The sequence below is a fragment of the Platalea leucorodia genome (genome assembly GCF_965183815.1).
Source record: "Platalea leucorodia genome assembly, chromosome: 15".
NCBI classification, from domain to species: Eukaryota; Metazoa; Chordata; class Aves; order Pelecaniformes; family Threskiornithidae; genus Platalea; species Platalea leucorodia.
In genome coordinates, this window is record NC_138837.1 from 6175764 (window position 1) to 6197161 (window position 21398).

At 61.8% G+C, this 21398-nt stretch overlaps 2 protein-coding genes across 3 annotated transcripts in view; both read right to left on the reverse strand.

Moving 5' to 3' along the window:
- Nucleotides 1–15914, reverse strand: part of ASS1 (argininosuccinate synthase 1) — a 29190-nt gene extending 13276 nt beyond the window's left edge. The window contains exons 1-10 of one of the 2 annotated variants that reach the window (XM_082327818.1): nt 15881–15914; nt 13613–13676; nt 12783–12894; nt 12250–12318; nt 11775–11963; nt 8985–9041; nt 8426–8500; nt 5067–5137; nt 4648–4678; nt 699–789 (exon numbers count right to left, since the gene is read on the reverse strand). In XM_082327818.1, the coding sequence (XP_082183944.1) occupies nt 699–789; nt 4648–4678; nt 5067–5137; nt 8426–8500; nt 8985–9041; nt 11775–11963; nt 12250–12318; nt 12783–12890 (691 nt within the window). In that variant the 5' untranslated portion in view covers nt 12891–12894; nt 13613–13676; nt 15881–15914. The remainder of the gene's footprint in view (nt 1–698; nt 790–4647; nt 4679–5066; nt 5138–8425; nt 8501–8984; nt 9042–11774; nt 11964–12249; nt 12319–12782; nt 12895–13612; nt 13677–15880) is intronic. The other variant, XM_082327819.1, reaches the window with a different exon arrangement.
- A 1097-nt stretch (nt 15915–17011) lies between these two features.
- The window catches only part of HMCN2 (hemicentin 2), a gene marked incomplete at its 5' end in the record, with an annotated part of 37405 nt that continues 33018 nt past the window's right edge, over nt 17012–21398 (reverse strand). The window contains 10 exons of the mRNA XM_082327284.1: nt 17012–17836; nt 17961–18087; nt 18338–18457; nt 18711–19028; nt 19140–19268; nt 19355–19417; nt 19540–19777; nt 19875–19996; nt 20182–20319; nt 20561–20710. Of these exons, the coding sequence (XP_082183410.1) occupies nt 17494–17836; nt 17961–18087; nt 18338–18457; nt 18711–19028; nt 19140–19268; nt 19355–19417; nt 19540–19777; nt 19875–19996; nt 20182–20319; nt 20561–20710 (1748 nt within the window). The 3' untranslated portion in view covers nt 17012–17493. The remainder of the gene's footprint in view (nt 17837–17960; nt 18088–18337; nt 18458–18710; nt 19029–19139; nt 19269–19354; nt 19418–19539; nt 19778–19874; nt 19997–20181; nt 20320–20560; nt 20711–21398) is intronic.

Genomic DNA, 21398 nt, shown 5'->3' on the forward strand with positions numbered 1-21398 from the left:
AAATTAACTAGGGGCTGAATGGGCTGCTGAGAGGGGGGCTGCTCCTTGCAGGGGGATCATTATAATGGAGCAGGGATGCTGGCGGCGGGGAGGGGGTGCCCCCTCCGAGCGAGGTCTCCCCAGCCCGGGCTGGGCTGGCGGCTGCTGGCAGGATGGATGGTGGCACGGGGATGCCCATGGCTGGCAGAGGTGGGAAACGCTGCCCTGTGTCCCCTCTCCAGGTGACAGGTCCGAGGCTGGGCCCCGCCATGCATCCCCCAGAATGGGATGGGGTGTCCCTGTCTCCTCCATGCGATGCTGATAGCACCGCTGGCCAAATCCTACTGGAGCATCTCCCCAGTTGTGACCCTGGCCAGGGCCACCTGTGCGTCCCCAGGGCCAACTGCGTGCCACCCTGCAGGAGAGGGACCCCGTGCCCACTGCACCTCAATGCCTGGGGCGCGGGTTCGGACCTCTCTCTGCTCTCAGGGGGTCTCAGCAAGCCCCCTGAGACCTACCCAGACCCTCTGCACCCCTCGAAGAGCCCCAACGTGCCGCAAGCACCGTCCCAAGCCCTGACGCCATGCGTTGGGGCTCACCCCGCCTGCCCCCGCCCCAGGGATGCTCCCGACTGGCTGCAGCCCCTGGTCCTGGCCGGGGAGCGGGGTTTGGCTTCAAGGGGCAGAAGCGCAAAGGGCCGGCTGTGAGGAGGCGCTTACCCCGCTCAAAGTCGATCTCCAGCACATCCGGGGTGTCGGGAGAGGTGGCCGGATCGCGGGTCTTCGTGTAGAGCCCGGCAGGGGCCTGATTCTGCCCGGGGTGGGGAAGAGAAGAGAGAGAGTCAGCGGCATTGGCATGGCCAACGCTGCCGGCAGCCCTGACCCCGGCGTGCATCCCCCATCCCCGATGTGCATCCCCCATCCCCAGCACACCCCATCCCAAAGCGCGGGGCCGGCACGGCACGGCACAGCACCGGTGCTTACCGGGGCCCCAGGAACAAAGGGGTTGGAAGAATCAGCCAATTTTTCCCCTCAACTTGATCTCATCTTTTCCTCCGACGCCCCCACAGCTGGAGGCAGGATGGCTGAGGAGACGCAAGTCAGGCAGGGAAAAGCGGGACGATGGCAGCGAGCGGCAGGGCGGGCGCCTACATGTCCCCGCGCCGCGGCCGGGCTTATTCGGCGCTGACCGAAAAAACTAATGAGGAGGCCTGACCCCAGCAGGTGCTCCAGGCGCACCGGCTCTTTCATGGTGTCCTCGGGGTTAATACACACGGGGGAAAATAGAGGAACAAAGCAAAAACCCATTTCAGAGCACATCAACCTTTATGTATATTTTTTTTTTCTAGATTTATAGGAAAGAGGCATCTTATCTCCATCAGAGCCGGGCCACCGGAGGCTCGGGCGCTGACAATGAATTGCCGCAATTGAAGCGCGTGCCAGAAGAGGCGGGGGGAAAAATATAATAAAAAAAGCTTTCCGTCCCGGAGAGCAAATGCTTTGCAATTTCGCGTGCCCCCTTGGCACTCACGCACGACGCGGCTGTGTGCACTGGCCCCAAAACACTTTCGGACCAGTGTTTGCAAAATCCTGTCTCCAAAGGGACCCCTCACCCACCCAGCCACGGCTCCAGGAGGCAAAGGGGAGGGAAACTGAGGCACAGAGCGGTGGAAAGGCAGGCAGCACCGAGCAAGCGAACCGTAGAGCAGGGCTGGGCCAAAGCTTGGCCAACATCGGAGGGGACATTGCAAAGGAGCCTCCAGCTGAGGGGTCCCTGCGACCTAAAACCCCATCTGCAAGCAGCTCGGGTGGAGTTTCTCTAAACTGAGCCGTTCCTGCAAATGTTTTAAGTGGTGGTAAAATGGTATTTTCCCACAAAACTCGGCTGGTGAGAGCTGGAGCTCTGGGCATCCCTGGGCAGGGGGGCCCTGCTTGCACCCAGGGCTCTGCCTGCAGCCGGGGCCCTGCCTGCAGCCGGGGCCCTGCCTGCACCAGCCACCCGCAGCCTGGCCCGCGCTCCCCCTGCTTCTCCTCTCCTTTTTAAAGCACAACTTTTCCCCTGCTCACTTTTCCTCTCTCCTCCTTTCCAGCAAGGAAAAAAGAACAAGGTAGAAAACAAGTTTTTTAAAAAAAAAAAAAGCAAAAGGGATTGTTTTAAAAAAAAAATTTAAGCTTTTTTTTAAGGGAAAATTAATTTCTCTGCAGAAGTTTTCATCTAAAATTTTTAAAGATGGGAAATAAGCCTTTTAGTGAAAACTTCCTCTTTTTTTTTGGTCCAATAAATAGCAAAGCCCAATCACTGCCAGCACCTGAGGGCAGCCTGCCCGGCCGCGAGCATCCCTGCCGCCCCCTCCGCACCGGGGGGACCCCCCTCGCCGCACCCCAAACCCCGGGGCGCACGGCCCAGCAGCAACCCCAGCCAAGTCCCGGGAATACAGACACAACTGCCCCAGCACATGCTCCAGCAAAACCACCCTCAGGTTCCCATTTTCTCTCATATTTGCCCCTTTCCCTTGTTTTAAACAAGAGGCGCTCGCACACGCGCCTCCCCCGTGCCCCCCACGCACGCACACGCACAAATTACACGGGCTGCGGATTTCAATTTTACATCGTCTGGCCTTTCCTAGCCCTGATCACACTTATTAACTAGACGAACCTGCGAGAGATGATGAAAAACTCTGAGTTCAAAAGGAAAGATGGGGGGGCGGGAGGGGAAAAAATACCAGAAAGTATTAAAAACTCTTTACTAAACATTGGAAGTCAAAGTCAGGTAGTTTCCAATTTTCCGAGCCAACTATGAAAACCCCTATTAAATAAAATAACTAAATAGAAATAAAAGTGACATTTGGCTTGCATTCCACCATTACGGTGCGAGTCTGTCCTCTTTTTATTCTCTCTCCTAAAAGCACAGTTCAAATGACAAATAGTTTGTTGCAGTGTATCAATGCCTCCTATTTATCCCTCCCCGCAGGGGGGCTAGTCCTGCAATGTCATCTTTAAAGGGGAGAGAGGAAAAAAAAAAAAAAAAAGGAAAAAAAAAAGGAAGAGTGTGTGGAAAGGGAGAGAGGGAGGGGGGAAGAAAGAAGCAAGAAAAACGGGGCAAGAAGAGAAGAAATTGGAAGCAAATGGTCCATGAAGTAAACCATGATGCAGAGCTATCGATGCCGCAAATGGTTTATTCATCCGGCTGATATTGTTGTGCCCGGGACTGAATGAACTCTTTCAGAGTGCCATATGAAGTTAAAGCAAGTAAATTTCTATCTTTCTCCGCATTAGCTGCCTCATTGCCCTTCAATCGGGCCTCACAGAGGCAGAAAATAGCTCAACCATCTGCTTTCAAATCCCTGCGTTTGGCAGGTCCCGGGGGTTTGGGGAGGGGAGCCCGCCGTGCCTGGCACCCCGGATCCTGCCGTGGCCGCCCCGGTGCCCGGCACCGCTCCCCGGGCTGGGGAAGGGGACGGTGGTGACACCGTGTGCCGGGAAGCCACCTCCCGGCGCTGGCGGAGGGAGAGGTGTCCGAGTGGAGGATGCTTGGGGATGGGGTTGCTGCTCTATTCTCTGCTAAACTGGCCCCATTTTCCGAGCTGGCTTTGGGAAGAAAGAGGGCTTGGCAGAGCCTCAGGACCGGGGATCTTCCCCCAGGGGAGAGGTGCTGGGTGCAGAGGGGTGGGTCAGGATGGGTGCACTGGGAAGGGCACCACTCTGTCCCTTGCTAGCTCCAGCTAGAGGCATGAAAACCCATCCCTGTGCCAACCACTCTCCCGGAGGAGGAGATCCCCCCGAGGGCCCAGCTTTGTAAAGCCCAACCCGCAGACACCCCTCCGGAGGGCATTGAAGGGAGAGCAGGACCCCCTCTCCACCTTCCTCTTCCTCGCGTCCCTGCCGGAGGCACGCGCCAACCCAGCCGCAGTGAGCCGGCCGCAGGCCGCTGAGCTCCAGCCGGCTCCTCTCCCTCTCCGCCTGCCTCCCCCTCCTCTCCCTGGACTGCCTAATTAGCGCTGACGGATAGTTTAAGTAGCCACCAAGCATCGCAACCTGCTGGAGCATGAACAGTGCAGGCAGGGGCCAGCAGGCAGCCAGACCACGAGCACTATTCGGAGGCGGCCGGGGCTGGATCCACGCCTCTGGAGCGGTGTGCCGCGCTCACCGGCAGCACCCGGCCGCAGCACCCGCCGCCACCGGGCTCTTGGCCCCATCAGCAGCCAGAGCTGCGCAAGAGCCAGTGGTCCCATGGGTGCCCTTGGGGTCTCCAAGCACCACCCCACGCAAAGGGAGGTTTTACCCCATTTCCCCCCAGATAGTGGGGATGGGAAAGCAAGGAGGGCTGCGTGAGCTGCAGGCACGGGCAGGGGACCCAAGCTGCAGGGGCCAGCTCGGACCTCCGTCACCCGCCACCAGCCCCCATTCTCCCACCAGCGCCTCATCTGTCTAATTGCTCCTTTATTGCTGCCCCATGACATTGTCCCCTCCAGTGTCACCCTGAAACAGTCCCTTCCCCTATTCACGCCGGCAGCAATTAACGTGCCGGGAGAGGCAGAGGGGCTGGGGTGGACGGCAGGGCCTCCCCGCCGCACACGGCCTGCCGTGAAATTTCCAATTAGGCTGCAAATACATGAGACGCCCTCGGCCCTGTGGCTGCCACGCCGGCCGGGCGGCCGTGATCGATTACCTTGGGGTTCTCCAGGATCCCGGCTTCGTAGCTGAGGCAGGCAGGGAAGGAGAGAGAAGTCACTGCAGCACCTGCAACCTGCAACCCCAAAACCCGCCGGGACGACCTCCCCGCTCCCACCACCCCATGAGGATGGGCGTAAATATGTGTTATGGATCTCCAGGGGCTTTTAGCAGCAGCCCTGCAAGGAACACCGAGCTTGGGAGAGCCCAGGAGATGGACACTGCCACGTGGGACATGGACAACTGGGCAGAAAGGGAGGCTGGAGGTTTTGGGGTCACCCTTGGCCAGCACGTGGTGGGGCAGCTTGGGACTCTGGAGATGGGAAGGGCTGTCCTGACCATGCAGGATGGGGGGATCGGGGCCCCAGCCTCTGGGTCCTCACCCCATGGGAACTCCCAGCCCGCCCGGTCTCTCACCTGATGTGCATAAGGTTTTCATCCATGCTCCAGGGCGTCTGGGGTGTCACAGGCACCGGGATCCCATGTTTCTGCCAAGAGAAGAAGGGGAGCGGCGCTGAGTGAGCCCATGGGGAGAGCCAGTCCCTGCCAGCACCAGCCTGGATCAGCCCCGACAGCGCAAAGGCACAAGCCACGGCCACCAGCAAGGCAGCATGGAGCAAGGTGGACATCTGTGTCCCCGACTCTGGGCAACAACAACTCCCACCACAAGGGCCACCTTGATGGGGACATCAGGGACACAGTGCTGCTGGGAGGAGAACGGCTGCCCCAGCCCTGCCACGAGCTGAGACAGAGCCCCAGAGCACCCCATGAACCCAAGCGATGGAGATGATGGTACGGATGTTGTGTGCTTTATCTAGGTCCAGGTCCAGGACAGTGCATTCCCCCAGCTTAGCTCCTCATCAAGGGGAGGTGACACGGGGACAGAAATCCCCAAAAACACAGCATGCTCTCCAGCCTAAACAGGACTGATGCTTTGCCGTGAGGGGACAGTACACGCATCCCAACAGCCTCATGCAAACACGTGGCGATGCAGACACACGGCACACGGAGCAGTAGGCATTCCCCCGAGCCCAGGCATCCCGAGCGCACCATGCCCGGGGACGCACAGCCCCACACCGGCTGCCTCCCCAGCGCAGCGCACAGCGCCGAGCCCAGCTCCCTAACAAGGTCACCAGCGCGCTCAATTATCCACTGACATTTCAATGGGGGAAATTGCCTGTGAAGACAAGGTGAATACGCAGGGGAATTAGCAGGAGAGGCGACGGCGGCAAGCTAACAACCGGAGCCAGCGGGGACGTCACCCACCCTGCCGGCATGCCGAGCCACGACGTCCCGGCTGCAGGATGGCCATGGTGAGCTGGGGCTGGAGGCGGCGGCAGCTGTGGGTTCCCACCATGCCTCGGTGTGTTTGTACAGCCCATGCATCGGCAGGCGGCTCTGCCATTTCAGTGTCACCGCAGCAGGGACTTCAGGCTTGGCCAGGAGGAGAAGAGCAGGGGCTGAGCAGAGGCTCCTTGTTTGCCGGGAAGAGGGGAAGGCAACACTTGTGCTTGTTAAATCACCATCCTCAACCCATCACCTGAGATCACAGCAAGGTCCTGAGATGCCTCCTAAGGCTGCAGAGGGGCTAACTCAGCCCTGCTCCCAGGGGAACACTGCCCCAGGCTTACGGGTCCCAAAGCACGCTTCCAGGACCTCCCAGGACCCCCATCGCAGGCTTTGGAAGCGGGCACTGGGCAGCCTTTGCCTCCTCGACCCAGGCCCCTCTGCAGGGCTGCCGGGCACAGGGTGCTCTCCTGCCCGCAGACCTTGGGGAAGAGCAGGCAGGGCATGTCTACGCTTCACAGGGGCTTCAAAACACGAGCTTGGGCTTGCTGGGAGGGCAAAACGCTGCCTGCTGGGTGCAAGTGCTGGGGATCACCTGGCTTCTCCAGGAAAGAGCGAGAAGACGCCTCTCCCTGCCCTGTCCCTCGGACGGATGGAGCTGCAGGTGCCTCCAAAGCCCCCCCAATAATGCTAGGGGAGCCCAAGGGCTGGGGGACAGACCTCAGCTCTGCCTGGGGACAGACCACGCTCCCATCAGCGCCTGTCCCCTTGTCCTCATCCCAGCATCCTCAGGGATGTTGACAGAGGTTTCACCTTAGTTAATTAAAGCCAAGTAATTAATGCTGAGTGCTATTTACCCTGATGGGCTGCATTCAGCAGCATAGGACTGGGGGGCCCTGCCCTCTGACGGGCTCTCCCCATGCCATCAGTCACACCCATCTCAGCCGGGATGTATAAACGCATCTTTCAGACCCGAACACCCACCGATCACAAGCTGTGAGCCCCAGTTGATTTATTTTCCCAGCCAGCCCTCTCCTCCCTCTGCCTCCTCCTGGCAGCCAGGGAAGCCCGTGCCCCCCAGCCCATCCTCGCCCCACGTTATTGCTTCAGAAGGGATCCTCCAAGTCCAGACCCACGTACCAACAACGGCCAAGCCCGGGCAGCCTCAGCTGGGGCCAAATGTGCCGCAACCAAGGAGAGATCTTGCTTTCAGGGCACAGCTCCGACAAGCTCTATCCTGCCTGGCTCTGCCTGAGGCAAGGGTTCGTCCTGGAGCAGCATCCAGGAGAGCTTCACCTTGCTCATTAAGGTGTTTCAGGCTCGGCTGGTTGCGGGGATGAAGCGGCTGCCGGAGCGGCTTGCTGCTGGAGCAAGGCTGGCTCCAGCACCCAGGCAGCAGATGTATGGCAAGAGCTGTGCCGCAGCCGCACAGATCCCCACTTCCCGTGGCAGCAACCAAGCCCCGGACATCATCGCGTTATAACTCCCTGAGCACCAAGGCAAGAATGTCCAAGCGCATCCACACGTCTCCCTCTCTTGAGTGTGAAAAAGAGGGGAACCCCCCTTTTTTTTTTAATGCCAAACATAACCAGAGACCAAGAGGCACTAGAAACCCTCAACCCCAACCTTTCCTCTTTGAATGGGGCCCCAATCCATTTCATTTCCCTTTTTTCCCCCCTTCCAAACAAAAAAACCCCACCCAAACAAAACCCCCAAACCTAAAACACATGTTCCATTTTCCATATAATAAAACCACGGCACTCTTAATAACTCCCCTATTTGACAATTTGTTTGGCAACATATGGAAAGCTCTCGTAAACTCGCCCCTTCATAATACAACAGCAGATGGCAAACACAATCCTCAACACACTGCTCTCGGCGGCCCTAATGGGCTCGGAGGGCTCCTCGCCCCGCTCTGCATCCCTCCGGCTCTGCACCTCGCCTTCCCAGAGATTACCCAGGCAGCTTCGACGGCAGCTATTTAAAAACTGAAGCAATTTTCTGGTTTATGCACAGAGCTGCCTTTTCCCTTTTGATTGATTGAGCCGAGTTGTCAAGCATTTCCATGAAGTCGCTAAAAAAGAAAGGTACCCTGGTGGGCACGTAAAAACCTGATGCAAAACTTCTAATATGTTTTATTGCAACTTGTACTTCAAAAAGGAAGGGACAACAAAGGCAAACGTATTTGCTTTGTCTGTTAGGCAAGTCAGGGAGCTGGGACCCGTTTGCTTGGAAAGCGGGTTACAATTAATAGCCAGGTAATTACGGGGTTTTTAGAAGGAAAGAAGAGAAAAAAAAATAGAGGGGAAAGAAAAAAAAAACCAGCCAGAAGGTTCCAGCGTGGTGCTGCAGGGATGTTGTGCAGGGCTGCTACTGTCACCTGCCAAGCCATGGTGAGCATCGCACGGCCACCCCGAGCATCCCACGGCCACCCCGAGCATCCCATGGCCACCCCGAGCATCCCACGGCCAACCCATGCCGGCTCCTACCTTGGCGTAGTCCATCAGCTCGCGGCGCCCGGGGAAGCGCTGGTAAAACTCGGGCAGCCTCCACGGCGCAACGACCTGGCGGGAGGGCAGGAGCATGAGACAAGAAACCCTCGGCCCCCTTGCAGCCCCCGGCCCCCTTTGCCCCTCGGCACCCCCCAGGCTCCCCGCAGGAGAGGGCTCCTGGCAGCCCTGGGGAGCCGGCACCCATGGGGTGTTGGTCCCCCAGCCGAAACTCAATCTCCCTGCGCAAGGGTGGAGTAACCCAAACCCCTGACCCTAACAAGGCGCTGGATGTAAGGGGGAAACAGGCAGCATCGATTATCTGGCAGCTGCCTTGGTACTGTTTCCTCCAAGGCCTTGTGGTGTTTGGGATAAAAATAGGTCAATTAAGGATCATTACAGCCCCCTCAAATGCCAAAACGTTGCTTGGTACAGCTGGCAGCTTGTTAAAGCGAGACATGGCCACTTGCATCGGTGTTAAAACAAAACTCCCCCTCAGGTGGGGAGGGGGCCAGGAGCCCAGCGGTGGGGCCCCAGGGGACAAGTTTGGGTGCCTTACCTTGATCTTAGGACACAGGGCGTAGCAGGTGAGCTCGAACCGAACCTGGTCGTTGCCCTGAAACACAAATGGGAGATGCTGAGGGGTCACCCCACACCAGGGCAGGCTGGGAGGTGGGTGCCCCCCACCCTGATCCCACTGACGGAGGACCAGCTCGCCCAGGGCCATACAGCATCCTCGGGAGAGGACCGTGGCCTGGTGGGGCTGCAGGTTTGGATTTGGGGAAAGAAACTGCAAAATTGGTAGGAACTGTTAAAAATAAAAGGAAAAAGCATTAAAAGTGCAGATGACAAAACAGCAGCTCCCGGCTGCGCTACAGCCCCACGGCTTCATCCAGGGAGCTGGGAGGCTCAGGGGCTGCTGGGTGCTGCGAGAGCACGTGTGTGGCGGTGCACACGCGTGTGACAACACACGTGTGCAACCTCTGAGATGCTGCTTGGCTACAGTAGCAGCTCCCCTTGCAATGCTGGAGACCTCAGGCATGGCAAGCAAGGACCCACCGTTTCCCTGCTCCCAGCTGCTCTCCCTGCGCAGGGACGGGACCAAAATCCCCCCGGCAGAGAGCTAGGGGGGACATGTCTCAGGGTCTCAGCTCCAGCCAGCACAGGACAGCCATTTGTCCTATGTCCACTGGGAAAAGCATCCCAGCCTGTGGCTTGGGAGACTCTCGGCTGAGCGGGGCATTTGCAAATCCCTGCGAGAGCCACCAGGCAGGAGGGACGCCCGCTGACGCTACCCGGGACTTCAGAGACCGAGGCTCCCTGTGCAAGGGGGGGGTCACATCTATTTTCCCAGTAATGCCACCGGGATGGGATTGCTGGCAATTTTCACTGGAAAAGCAAGGCCTGAGGCTGAGCACCCATCTCTCTCCTCCGTTCCCCCAGCACGGAGGGAGGCAGGAGCAGGTAATGGATGCCAGGACCTGGGCTGGCCCTGATCCCTCTCCATGGCTGATTTGAACCCAAAAGCACCTTTCCTGGTGCTTCTGATAGAATCAGTCACCAAATGATCAAAACCCTGACGCAGCTCATTCACCTGGCTCCGAGGGAGCCCAGCTGACCCCGGCGTCACCCAAGAGCCGTGCTCTCCCCTGGGCTAAGACTCCTAAAAACTGAACTAGTAGAAACTCAGATTTGGGTATTTTTGCCCTCACAGGCATCAGAGGACACATGGAAGGAGAGAGCAAGGGGGGAGTGTCCAGGAGGATGCAGCAGCTCATAATTAAATAGTTCTGAACCTCCCTTTATCTTAATTGGCCTGTGCTGATGAGGTCCCGCTAATGAGGCCAGGTAGTCAGGAAGGGGCAAGGAGCAAGCCTGGGAGTTATTAGCACTTCCAAGGGAATAGCGCTCACCAAAGCCTATTTTCCACCAGCACCAAGGGGCGTAAGGACCCCCCTCCCCTCCTCTTAGCCCCAGCCTGGAGGATACATTTACGGCCGGGCTGGGAAATCCCCGAGGACTATTACACGCAGGCGAGTACATCCACCAAAGCACTCATTTCCCTTACAGACCCAAAACAAGTCCATCTGCTCCAGCAGCGGGGACACCGCAGATGGCCCGCATTTAAGACGCTGCGGCCTCAGCCGGGGCCGATGCGCAGCCGGGTCGAGTTACCCCATGGTTGGTCCCTGCCTGTGCCCGAGGCTTAATGGCTTGGGGAGCGGGCAGAGCCTGGGGAGCAGCCGAGGGTGGCCCTGCCAGCGGGGATGGCTGGTGCTGGTGGTACCCAGGAGCGGAGGGGACATCGTCACATTAGGGGTGCATTACTCCAGGGCACCCTCAAGTGGGGACTTTCAAGAGGAGGCTGCTGGGGACAGGCGAGAGGGACAGGGAAGGAGTGCAGAGAACCCATCGCAGCAGGAGCAAGAGAGTTATTTCAGCCACCAAGTCCCCCAGCCCCACGGCTGCCCCTCTGCCCCATCGCCCCGGTGGCAGCAAGCCCCTTGGCTATCCCCTGGCTGCATCCAGCATCCCCCTTCTATCAGGGTCCTCTGTCATAGCCGGGGACCCCCAAACCCAGCCCCTTGCACCGAGACCCCTCCAGGTGGGCACCTCGCCTTTGACCCTGGGCCAAGATGGGCACGATCTATGCTGCGGGCCCCTGCGGGACGGGGAGGAGGAGGCACCCAGCAGGTCCTGGGTGCACGCACAGCACCCAAGGGCCCTGCAGAGCCACAGCTGGGACCAGCCGGGCTTGTGGCCTCCGGTGACAGTGTCACCCTGCCCCGAGTGTCCCCACACCGGGCTGGGCAGGGTGCGGGCAGGGCCTGGAGGTGCCAGGGGGTGGCCCACAGTCACATCAGGCAGGTCCCACGCTCCCCGTGGAGGATTCCCCCCGCCCCGAGCATCCTTTCCACGGTCTCTGGCTGCCTCTAGCGGCAAAGGGTCCTCCCTGCGGCTGGCGGCGATGGGGACAGGGATGGGGACAGGGATGGGGACAGGGATGGGGACAGGGATGGGGACAGCCTCACCCTGCCCAGGGTGCCCCGAAACGCCCCGGGCGGTGCTGGCTCAGCCCCAGCCGGGTCCTGGCCCGGGCAGCCCGTATCTGTAAAAAACCGAAAGCAGGAGGTTGGGCTGTAACCGAGCCTTCCCGACGGGGAGAGGGAACCGAAATCAGGCACAGAAATCCCAGAAGTGAGAAGGAAGTGTCGAAACACTACCCCGCAGAGCACCCACAAAATGCCCTGTGCACCCCTCCGGCACCAAAGCTTGGCCAAAGGACTGATTGGGTCCCCCCCTAAGCACCCTATACCATCCCTGCTCCGGTGCCCCCGTCCTCCCTCACCTTGCCGGTGGCCCCATGGGCGACGTACTGGGCTCCCTCCCTCTGGGCGATCTCCACCAGCTTGCGGGCGATGCAGGGCCGTGCCAGCGCGGTGCCCAGCAGGTACCGGTCCTCATAGAGAGCACCAGCCTGCACCGCCGGCCAGATGAACTCCTCCACGAACTCCCTGCTGATGTCCTCGATGTAAACCTGCCGGGATGGAGGGAGCCCCGTGATGGGAGGGTGGCTGCGGGGGGGATCCTGCTCCTCTGGGGCTTTGGGGACAACATGAAGGGTCCCTTCGCCTCCCCTTTCCTAGCTGTTGCTAAAAGGCTTTGGTGCAAAACCTCTAGAAAAGGGATTCCTCGCTGGCACTGTCCCCCCACCACGGTGGCCCCAGCTGTGGGGTGTGCAAGACCCCAGGGCTCAGCCCCACGGCAGGGAGCAGGGGGGGGCTCAGAGCCCCCTGGGTACCCGGAGGGAGGGACGCTGTTACCTTCTTGGCCCCCAATGCCAGCGCTTTCTTTCGTGCTGCTTCAAAATCTTCCTTCTGCCCGATGTTGGCCTGGACGGGGGGAAAAAAACAAGACTGAATTTGAAAGGAGACCACAAAACCTAGCGCAAGCCCAGCCCGGCATGGGGCATCATGTGAGGCACAGCAGAGCCCATGCTGGCCAGGCTTGAGGCCACCCAGGATGGGCAGGAGGGGGGTTGCCCCCCCAGACAGCATACTTTGGGGCCATACCTTCCTCTGCCAAGCCCTTGGCTCTGCCCCCGTGCACTGCCCTCATTAGCAGAGGATCATTTGCTGGCAGACACAGGCTGTGCCACGCAGGGCTGGCAGCTCAGCAGAGCAGCACCCAGGCTGGGCAATGCTTAATCAGCGAGAGCAGGATCGCCACCATGGCCACGCACATGCCAGGACCCCCGTCACCCACCCCAGGTCCCCAGAGCCTTGGCCCAGTGCCCCCTCCCAGCCCCAGCCCCCGGGGACAGGGTCCATGCGGCAGGGCGCGGCGCGGGGCTCACCAGGTAGGCGATGACGTCGTAGCCCTGCTCCTTCAGCCACACCAGGATGCAGGAGGTGTCGAGGCCCCCGCTGTAGGCAAGGACCACCGTGCCCCCGGGCTGAGCCATGGCGCTGGCAAAGCAAAGGGAAAGGGGTTCACCATGGCCCCAGCCCCTGCCCTTGCTCGGCGCAGGGATGCTGCAGCCATCAGCCGTGAAACCCTCCCCGGTGTCTCTGAACTGGCCACGGGGCCGTCACCGTCCAGCCGGGCGCTGAGGGCAGCCAGGGGTGAGGGCTCTTCCGGGGATGGGATATTCTGGGCAAAACAAACATTATCCCGGGGATGAATAACCAGGAGGCAAGAAGCAAAGCCCACGGCAAACTGAACACTCAGGGCTGGCAGCGGCGGGGGTAGGTGGAAGAGCACATGGTAGAGCCGCTGGTGCTGGGACAAGCTCTCCGATTGAAATACAGGCTCCTAGGATTGCTCTCACTCACGGGCAGCGAGAGCTGCTGCCATCAGGTGCCCGGTGCTCCCGCGGGACCAGGGCTGCGGGCAGGACACCAAGCCAGGCTGCGCTCAGCCCACGTCTGGCTGAGCCCCCTCCTCTGCCGGGAGCACCAGGCTGGGGCAGCGAGCAGCAGGCAGCGCAGGAGGGGACTCGCCACGGCATCGGGAGGGATCACTTGGACCAAGAGCCCTCCCGGGATGCAAGGAGCAGAGGGGGGGGAGCTGCGGGCAAGAAGAAAAGCCATGGCACTGCAGCCACGTCCCGGCTGTGGCTCCCAGCCAGCGGCAGCCAGGTGATGGAGGAGGCCAGGGCAGCTATCGGGGTCGCTTTGCTCTTACCTTTGCTCCACGCAGCTCTCACTCTGGCAATCCCGCACAGCCTGCTCCACGCTCTGCAAGCACCCTGCAACACCGGGGCGCCAGGACTCAGACACAGGCACCCAGCCGCGGCAGAGACGCAGCCCCGCGCCTTGCTCGGGCATGACCCGGCACATTGTGGTCCTGCACCAGCTCCGGTACAGAGGAGCCCCCGCAGCAGATGGGCGCAGCCGCCCACCCACCAGCTCGGCCCTGAGCACCCACAGGCACTGCTGGGTGTGTGATAGCTGCAGGGCTGGGGTGCTCGGCAGCACCCCCCACAGCCCAGCCCCAAGTCTAATTCATGCTTATTGGGCGTTTGTCCTAATTATGCTGCCAGCGTGAAACACCTACGTGGGGATCCGATGCCCCTTACCCTTCGGCCGAGGATATCGAGGACTTCAGCCAACAACAGATGGTGAAGGATGCGGCAGCCCGGAGCTCGGGGGAGGGATGGGGGATCCTGCTGTGGGACAGGGCTCAGGGCTGTCCCCACGGTCCCCGGGCCGGGCTGTGAATCCCAGGGCCCCGCAAAGAGGCGATGCCAGCTGACCCTTGGCCGGGGAAGGCGGACGGCAGAGCCGGCCAAATCCCGTCCTGAGCAACTTTCATGCTGTTGCTGCCAAGTCAGCACAATCCTGCTCCTGCTCTTGCACGCAGGGAAGGCGCCATGCCCAGCTCCTCCAGGCTGGCCCACCCAGCATCTTTCCGAGTGGGATGCGGTTACACCGGGGTGTGCCCCAGCACCCTGGTCCTGCCAGCGCCGTGTGGAGCCAGCATCCCGCGGGGCATGGCTTGGAGCCGGCCCAGGTGCAGGATCTGGCCTGCTGCTGCCAGTTTCTTGCTGAAAAGCAAAGGGCTCCGACAGCCCTGTAACCGTGATTTGGCTCCCTGAGCCTGCCCACGCCTGTCGGGCTGCCTGCGCAGGCAGTGCAGGCAGCACCCAGCGCCCAGGCTTGTGCAACCAGCGTTTCCCTCCCCTCGAGCCCCGTGGGTGTGCCACGCTGGGCCCCCACCCGGGGAGGCTCCGCCGTTCCCTTCCTCGCCAGGGCATTTACAGGAAGGCAATGGCAGTTCCCCGAAAGGGCTCAGCCCAAGCGTGACGCTGCACCTGCGGCTCCTCGCTGCGCAAATTCCCTCCTTTACCCCCAAACCCCATCCCCGCTGCCAGCATCGCTGGTGTGGCTGCCAGCCTGACTAAGCACCTCTGAGACCAGGCACACTCGCTTCACAAGTGGCCCGGCAGCAGGTTAGAGGAAAAGTCTCCAACTTTTGCCTGCTCAGACACGTTACGCTGCCCACGCGATGCCCAAGGGACCTGGGGCACCTTGCCCTGGGGTCGCATCCTGCATCCCAGGAACAGTGCGGGGCCACCAGCGTTCCCAGCTCCGGAAATGGGCTCGTGCCAAGACCGCCTGCCCAGGAAGGGAGAGCCCCGAAGTTTTGGCGTTAGGCGGTAATAAATCAGAGCAAACAAAGCTCAGCGAAGGGGAATGTGGCGGGACTTTCTCAGCCCTGATTATTATTCTGTAGCAATTTTCGTGTGAGTTGGGGCAGGGTTTTTACCAAAGCGACTCTGGCTGCTCTGCTCTGCAGGAACACTGCGTTTTTGTTTTTAAACCAGGAAAAAAAGTTATAGAGGAGGGGAATAAAAAGCTTGAAACTTTGGTAAGGAGAGACACCACCTTCACTAGCCGGGCTGGAGGAGCAGCCTCTGCTCCGGTGAGTGCTGCCTGCAGGCTGGGATGGGGCAGGCAGCACGGGCAGGGGGGCAGGCAGCAGGGACAGGCAGCACGGGCAGGGTCCCCAGGGGTTCCCGCAGCAGAGGCATTGGGGTTGCGCTTGCTGGTGCTGAGGTTTGCCTCAGCATCATTCCTCTGCCTCATGGGGGTCCCATCCTGCCCCCCAGAGCAGAGCGGGGAGGGCACGGGGTGGTGCCAGCCGAGGTCCCAGGGGGTGGCCAAGCCCAGGGTGCCCGTCGGGGAGGCAGAACTCACTTGCAACCCCCCTCTCCCTTCCAAAACTGAGCTAGAAGGGGCTTGACTGCAGCCAGCACCTCCCAGTGCTGGGAAGGGGCTGGGACCCCCTTGCCCTCCTCTTGCAGCGACCAGAGAGCCCTTCTCCAGCACCTAGGGGTGCGGGAGACCCGTGGGTGGGCAGAGAGGGGACAACCAGTAACAGGGGGCCGGGTCCCCGAAGGCAAAGGGCCCCCTTTCCCCTTACCCCCCCCCCCGCCATGGCCGCACTCACCCACTCGCTGCCCTCGGCGCTTCGGTCCGGTGCCTGGAGCATCCGCCGCCTCCTCCTCCCTTATAGCCCGGCGTGGGCAGGCGGAGCCGCCGCGGGACTGTCCCCTCCGTGGGCACTGTCCCCAGGCGAGGCCCTGCCCTCCTCCTGCCGCAGGGTGCAGAAGGGGGGGGCGCAGCTTGCACCCCAAGCCGGGATGGAGATTGTGCCCGGCCCTAGCCTGCTGCACGGCTGCTCTCGGTGCTGTCACCTGTGTGTCCCCCACTCCTGACCTCCTCATCAGCCTCCACAGAGCACCAAAGGGGTGCCCCCCGCCCCGGGGACCCCACGGAGCCACCTGCCCCCAGGGGTGGGAAAATGGGGACCATGCTCTGCGACCATCCTGCTTTCCTCCCCGGCACAGCGTGGCAGGGGAGGGTTGAATTTATTTGAAACTCTATCAGGAGAAGCAGCAGGAGCCTGGGTGGGCAGGAGGGGATGGGGCAGGGGGCTGTGCATGGGGCAAAACCGCCTTTCTCCCTTGCACCTGCCCAGGGGACCCCAGACCAGGAGCAGACCTGGCCTTGGGGGACAGGGAACCCCTAAGCCAAAGGACAGGGCCTTTTGGGGGAATCTCAGTGTCCCCACACAGGTGCAGCAAGAGTGAGCTCTACTGATGGATCTGACCACAGCACCCTCACCTGGGTGCGCAGCCATCATCAGAGCCAATGGCCCAAACCTGGGGACACGTGGGCTCAGGCCCTCAGGGCCAGCACCCCCCGTCCCCTCCAGCCAGTGCCATCAAGGGGGCCCGAAACGGCTTTTTTTGGGAACAGCCTCCACCTGCACCACCTGCACGAAGGCCAGATCCTGCTCTCGCTGACCGAGGGACCCGAGGCTGGGGCAGGATTGGACCTTCAGGTGCTGGACATTGGCCCTTTGGTGTTGCCACATCCAGACAATCGCCCTTCTATGGTTCAAGGCCACGCAGGGAGGTACCCAAAGCCCTGGGAGATCAGGGCTGCTGCTAGGGCAGCCCCCTCCCATGTGCTGAAGGAAGCTCTTTTTTTCGGCACGGCTGATATTTATCCACAGAACACCTTTATTTGGAACAAAACCATAAATAAATAACTGTGCACAGGAACCAGGTGGATTAAAAAAAAAAAAAAAGGAACACAAGGCTATTTCAATTTAATACGTGGTAAATGCCAGGGTGCTCTGCACCCTCCCCAGCCCAGGGGACCCCACCCTGCACCCGGCAGGGCCCTCACCAGCCGCCATCACCCGACTCATCCCCCCCCCCCTCTATCTGGGGGCTGATCGCGGCCAAGGCCATCCAGAGCTGTGTTTGCTCCAGGGCTGCCGGTGCAAGTTGCAGGGTTGCAACAAAACCTGTTGTTTGCAAGAGGTTGGCGGGACATCTTGTGCCCCCCCAGGGCCCTGCTGAGTCAGGGACTGGGCCTGGGTGAAGGCAAGGCAGGCAGGGGCTGCCGGGGGGCCGGGGAAAGCAAGGGGGCGTCTGGGGGGGAGAGGAAAGGTGCAAGCTCAGCTCTCCCTGAGCCGCAAGCCTCCACCGGTGAGGTGGCGAGGGACAGGAGAAGATGTGACCCCGTGTCCCCTCCTGTCCCTCGGCTGTGTCAGTAGGGGTAGGGTGAGACAGAGATGAGGAGGAGGAAGATGCTGGGCGCCCGCCGCCCGCCCGGGGCCAGCGCCTGCACCTTGAGGCGGTGGGTGCCAGGGTCCCGCAGCGGGCGCAGGGTGGAGACGATGCCGCGACCCCGCTCGGTGCGGAGGGCGAAGGGGCTGCCGGGCTCCCGCTCCAGCAGCGTGAAGAGGGGGCGGTGGTGGAGGGCAGCGCCCGGGGTGAGATGCACCACGTCACGGCCGGCGGCGATGCCGAGGGGCAGCGTGAGCAGCTGGTACTGCAGCGTGGGGGGGCCAGCCGAGCCGCAGTCTGGGGTGCAGCGACCGACACACACCCTGCATGAGAGCCAGGGGGGACACGGGACGTGGCAGGGCGTCAGGAGCAGCCAGGACACCTGGGTCCACAGTGCCACAAGGAGGAGCGCGGCACGGATACCCCCAGCCCCGCAGCATGACTCACCCAGGCCTGGAGCCTCCCTGGTACCCGGCCGGGCAGGGCGCATCAATGCACTGGGCACCTCCGCGGGTGTTGAAGCACATCTGGCTCGAGCCACACTGGATCGTGCCCTCCGCACACTCGTCCAGGTCTGCAGGGAGAGAGGGGACAGGTCTGAGGGTGCTGGGATGCCCACGTGCCCCAGGCTGAGGTGGGGATTCCAACCCCAGCTCCGACACCTTCCCACCCCTGCCTGGGGTCTCAGACACTGGGGCAGCGAGACGAAAGCACCCAGGCTTGTAGCCCCGAAGGGATGACATCCAGGGCACCATGGGGACTGGTTTCACGCCCCAAGGGACACAGGCGTCCCACCAGGACAGGGACACCACCCCGGCACTGACCGTGGCAGGTTTTCCCGTTGGGCAGCAGCCGGTAGCCAGAGGGGCAGAGGCAGCGGTAGCTGCCCAGGCTGTTCCTGCACTCGTGCTGGCATTGGTTCAGCATCTGGCACTCGTCAAGGTCTGTGGGGTGAGAGGGGTGAAGCCAAGCGGGGAAGCGGTGGTCCCCTCCGGTGCCCACTGCCCTGCAGCAGCCTGGCTCTCACCTCCCCTTCCCGGCACAGCCAAGCCCGGGGAGACCCCAACCCCACGAACAGGGGTGCAAACAAAATGGGAGATGGGGCAGTAACGGGCACAGGATCTGCCTTTTGGGCACAAAGCGGCCTCCAAACTCCTTGCAAAGCCCTTCCCCAATATTCCCCCCATGCCCGCTCACCGGCGCAGGTGCCGTTCCTCTTTACAAAGCCCACGGGGCAGCTGGGGCCCCGGGCACCCAGCCCTGCAGCCTTCGCCACCCGGCGGAGGGCGAGCTGGGTGTAGAAGGACCGTCCCCGTGGGCTGCTTGGCCCCAGCCGGCGCAGGGGGGGTTCCCGGGGCGTGCTGCCCGTCATGTCCCCTCCATCCGCCCCCACTGTGCCACACTCGCCGCCCGGCAGCAGGGTCCTGCCAGCGGGGCACAGGCACTCGTAGGAGCCCCGCAGGTTGCGACACTCAAAGGCACACGGCGGAGGAGACTGCAGGCACTCGTTTACATCTGAGGGAGGAAAGAACCAGGGAGTTGCAGCTGAATGGGGAAACTGAGGCTGGAGCAGGGCAGGGGAGCGACTGTGGCCGAGGTAGCGTCCCCTGCGACCCCAGCTCATACCCAAGCACGGCCAGCCAACACCCAGCGAGCGGTAGCCGGGAGGGCAGGCACAGCGATACGCCCCTGCGACGTTCTGGCAGAGCTGGTTGTAGCGGCAGGTGTGGGACCCCTCGGCGCATTCATCAATATCTGGGGAGCAGAGAGGGGACAGGGAGGTGGCACCGCGCAGCAGGTGCCCCTCGCCATCCTCATGCCCCCCTTGGGAAGGTCCGTACCAAGGCAGTAGAGCTGCTGAGGGCCCAGGACGAATCCCGGTGGGCACTGGTCTCTGTCAGCCCCTGAGAATCAAGCAGAGCTGGCTGAGAAGGGACATGTCACTGCAGGGACGTCGCCTTTGCACCCTCACAGCCACCAAGGATCCCGGCATCTCTGTCCCCATCCCTAGGAACCCCCTTGTTACCCGCATCAAGCGAGGCACGGAGCTGGAAGCGGAGCTCCTCCAAGATCGGGTTGAAGGAGGCTTCGATGGCGCTGGCCCGAACATGCTGCACCCGGGGGGGCTGCGGGCCCACGGGGGGGTCGTACGCGATGGTGTGATTGCAGCGGGCACGGATGATGCGCCCATCCCGCAGGAAGCTCTGCACCGAGCCCCCCGAGAGCCGCCCCGTGCCCGTCTGCACGTAGCGCTCACTGAAGTCCTGGAGAGAGGCAGGGAGGGGGCTCAGGCCACGGATCCCCCCCAGGCTCCCAGCACGGGACTCATGGCCCTGTGGGGAGGACGGGCAGCACCAGCACCTGCAGCAGCACCGCGGCCTCGCCAATGCTCTCCGGCACGGAGCCGCTGATCACACTGTCAAGCAGCAGAGCGCCGGTGTCATCTGCGCCCCGGGCGAGGTGGGTGACCCGCAGGAGCTCCCCTGCCGGGAGGGAGCGGTGAGTGGCAGCCCGCGGCACCCCCGAATGCAGCTCCATCTCTGGCTGTGAAGCTCAGACAAGCACTGGGCTGAGCTCCCAGCGAGGTGCATGGGGGAGGCAGAGGCCGAGCCGGGCAGGACCAGGCGCTGCAGCACCCGGCACGCCTGGGCCCCCTGGCATCCCTCACCTGTGGCAAACTCCAGCTGCGACTCGTGCCAGAAGGTGCCCCGGGTGAGCAGGAACCCGCTCTGGGCCTCCCCGCCGGCGTGCGCCAAGGACCAGTAAACAGGGGCGATGATGGTGACCAGCACCCGCATCAGCGGCCCTGGGGGTGGGGGAGAAAGGGTGTCACCAGAGAGCCAGCACCCTCCTAAGGGGGCACCCACCCCTCCCCAACTGCCCCGGCCCCCCTTGCCCATACGGCACAGCACAGATGTGGGGTGCTGAGTTTGGGGGAGGAGAAAAAAAAAAAAAAAAAAAACAAACAACCAAAATCTTTCCCCCAAGATTTTCATCTGACACAGGTCAAAATCCTCCCTGGGGTGAGGGCGAGGGTGACCACCTACCAACGGCGGGTGGGATGCTGCCGATGCTGCTTTGGACAATGGCGGTGCCGGAGCGCGGGTCATCCAGCACGCTGGCATCAAGGGCGGCGACGCCGAGCTCATGGGTGTTGATGACGCCGACCAGGCTGCCCCGCACCCGGCGCGGCTCCCCTGGGGTGAAAGGGACACGGGCAGCGGCGTTGGGGCTGCTCTCCTGCGGGAAGGCGGGCTGCTTCCCTGTCTCCCTTCTCAATAATTTGTGTGTCAGGAAAACACCATTTTCTGGAGGTGAAGGCAGCCAGAGCAAGGCGGGCAGTGTCCCCAGGGGTCCGGGCAGCACAGTGCCATGTCGACAGGGGATGCTGCGAGCGTGGCCCCATGCCTTTTGCTCACCAATGTGCGCTAAACCCCCCCCAAACCCTGCTCTGTATCAACCCCCAGGGTCCTGGCCCCAGCCCCAAGCTTTTAGTTGCTTCTGCTCCAGCGCGCCTGGCAGCAGAACGCCAGCAGCCGTGCAGAGGGCACCCAAAGCTCCCTCCGCGCTGCCGGCCGGCCCGGCCCTCTGCTCCCCGAGAGGCAGCGGGAGAGGATGTGCCTGTGCATTTAGCAGAGCCCCTGGGAACTGGGCATTTAATCACGGCCAGCAAATGCGGGAAGGCTGGGGAGAGGCCAGCGGGGGCACAGGCTGGCATGCTGCGGTTGCTCCGGCAAGGGTTCGTCTGGGCTCAAACCTTCAGATGAGCAGTGGAAGAGATGGGAGAGGGCAAACCAGAGTACAAATCAAGGGGTTTAGAGCAAGTAAGAAATGGCAATATCCCTCCAAACCACCATGCAGGAGGTCTTACCCCAGGGTAACGGT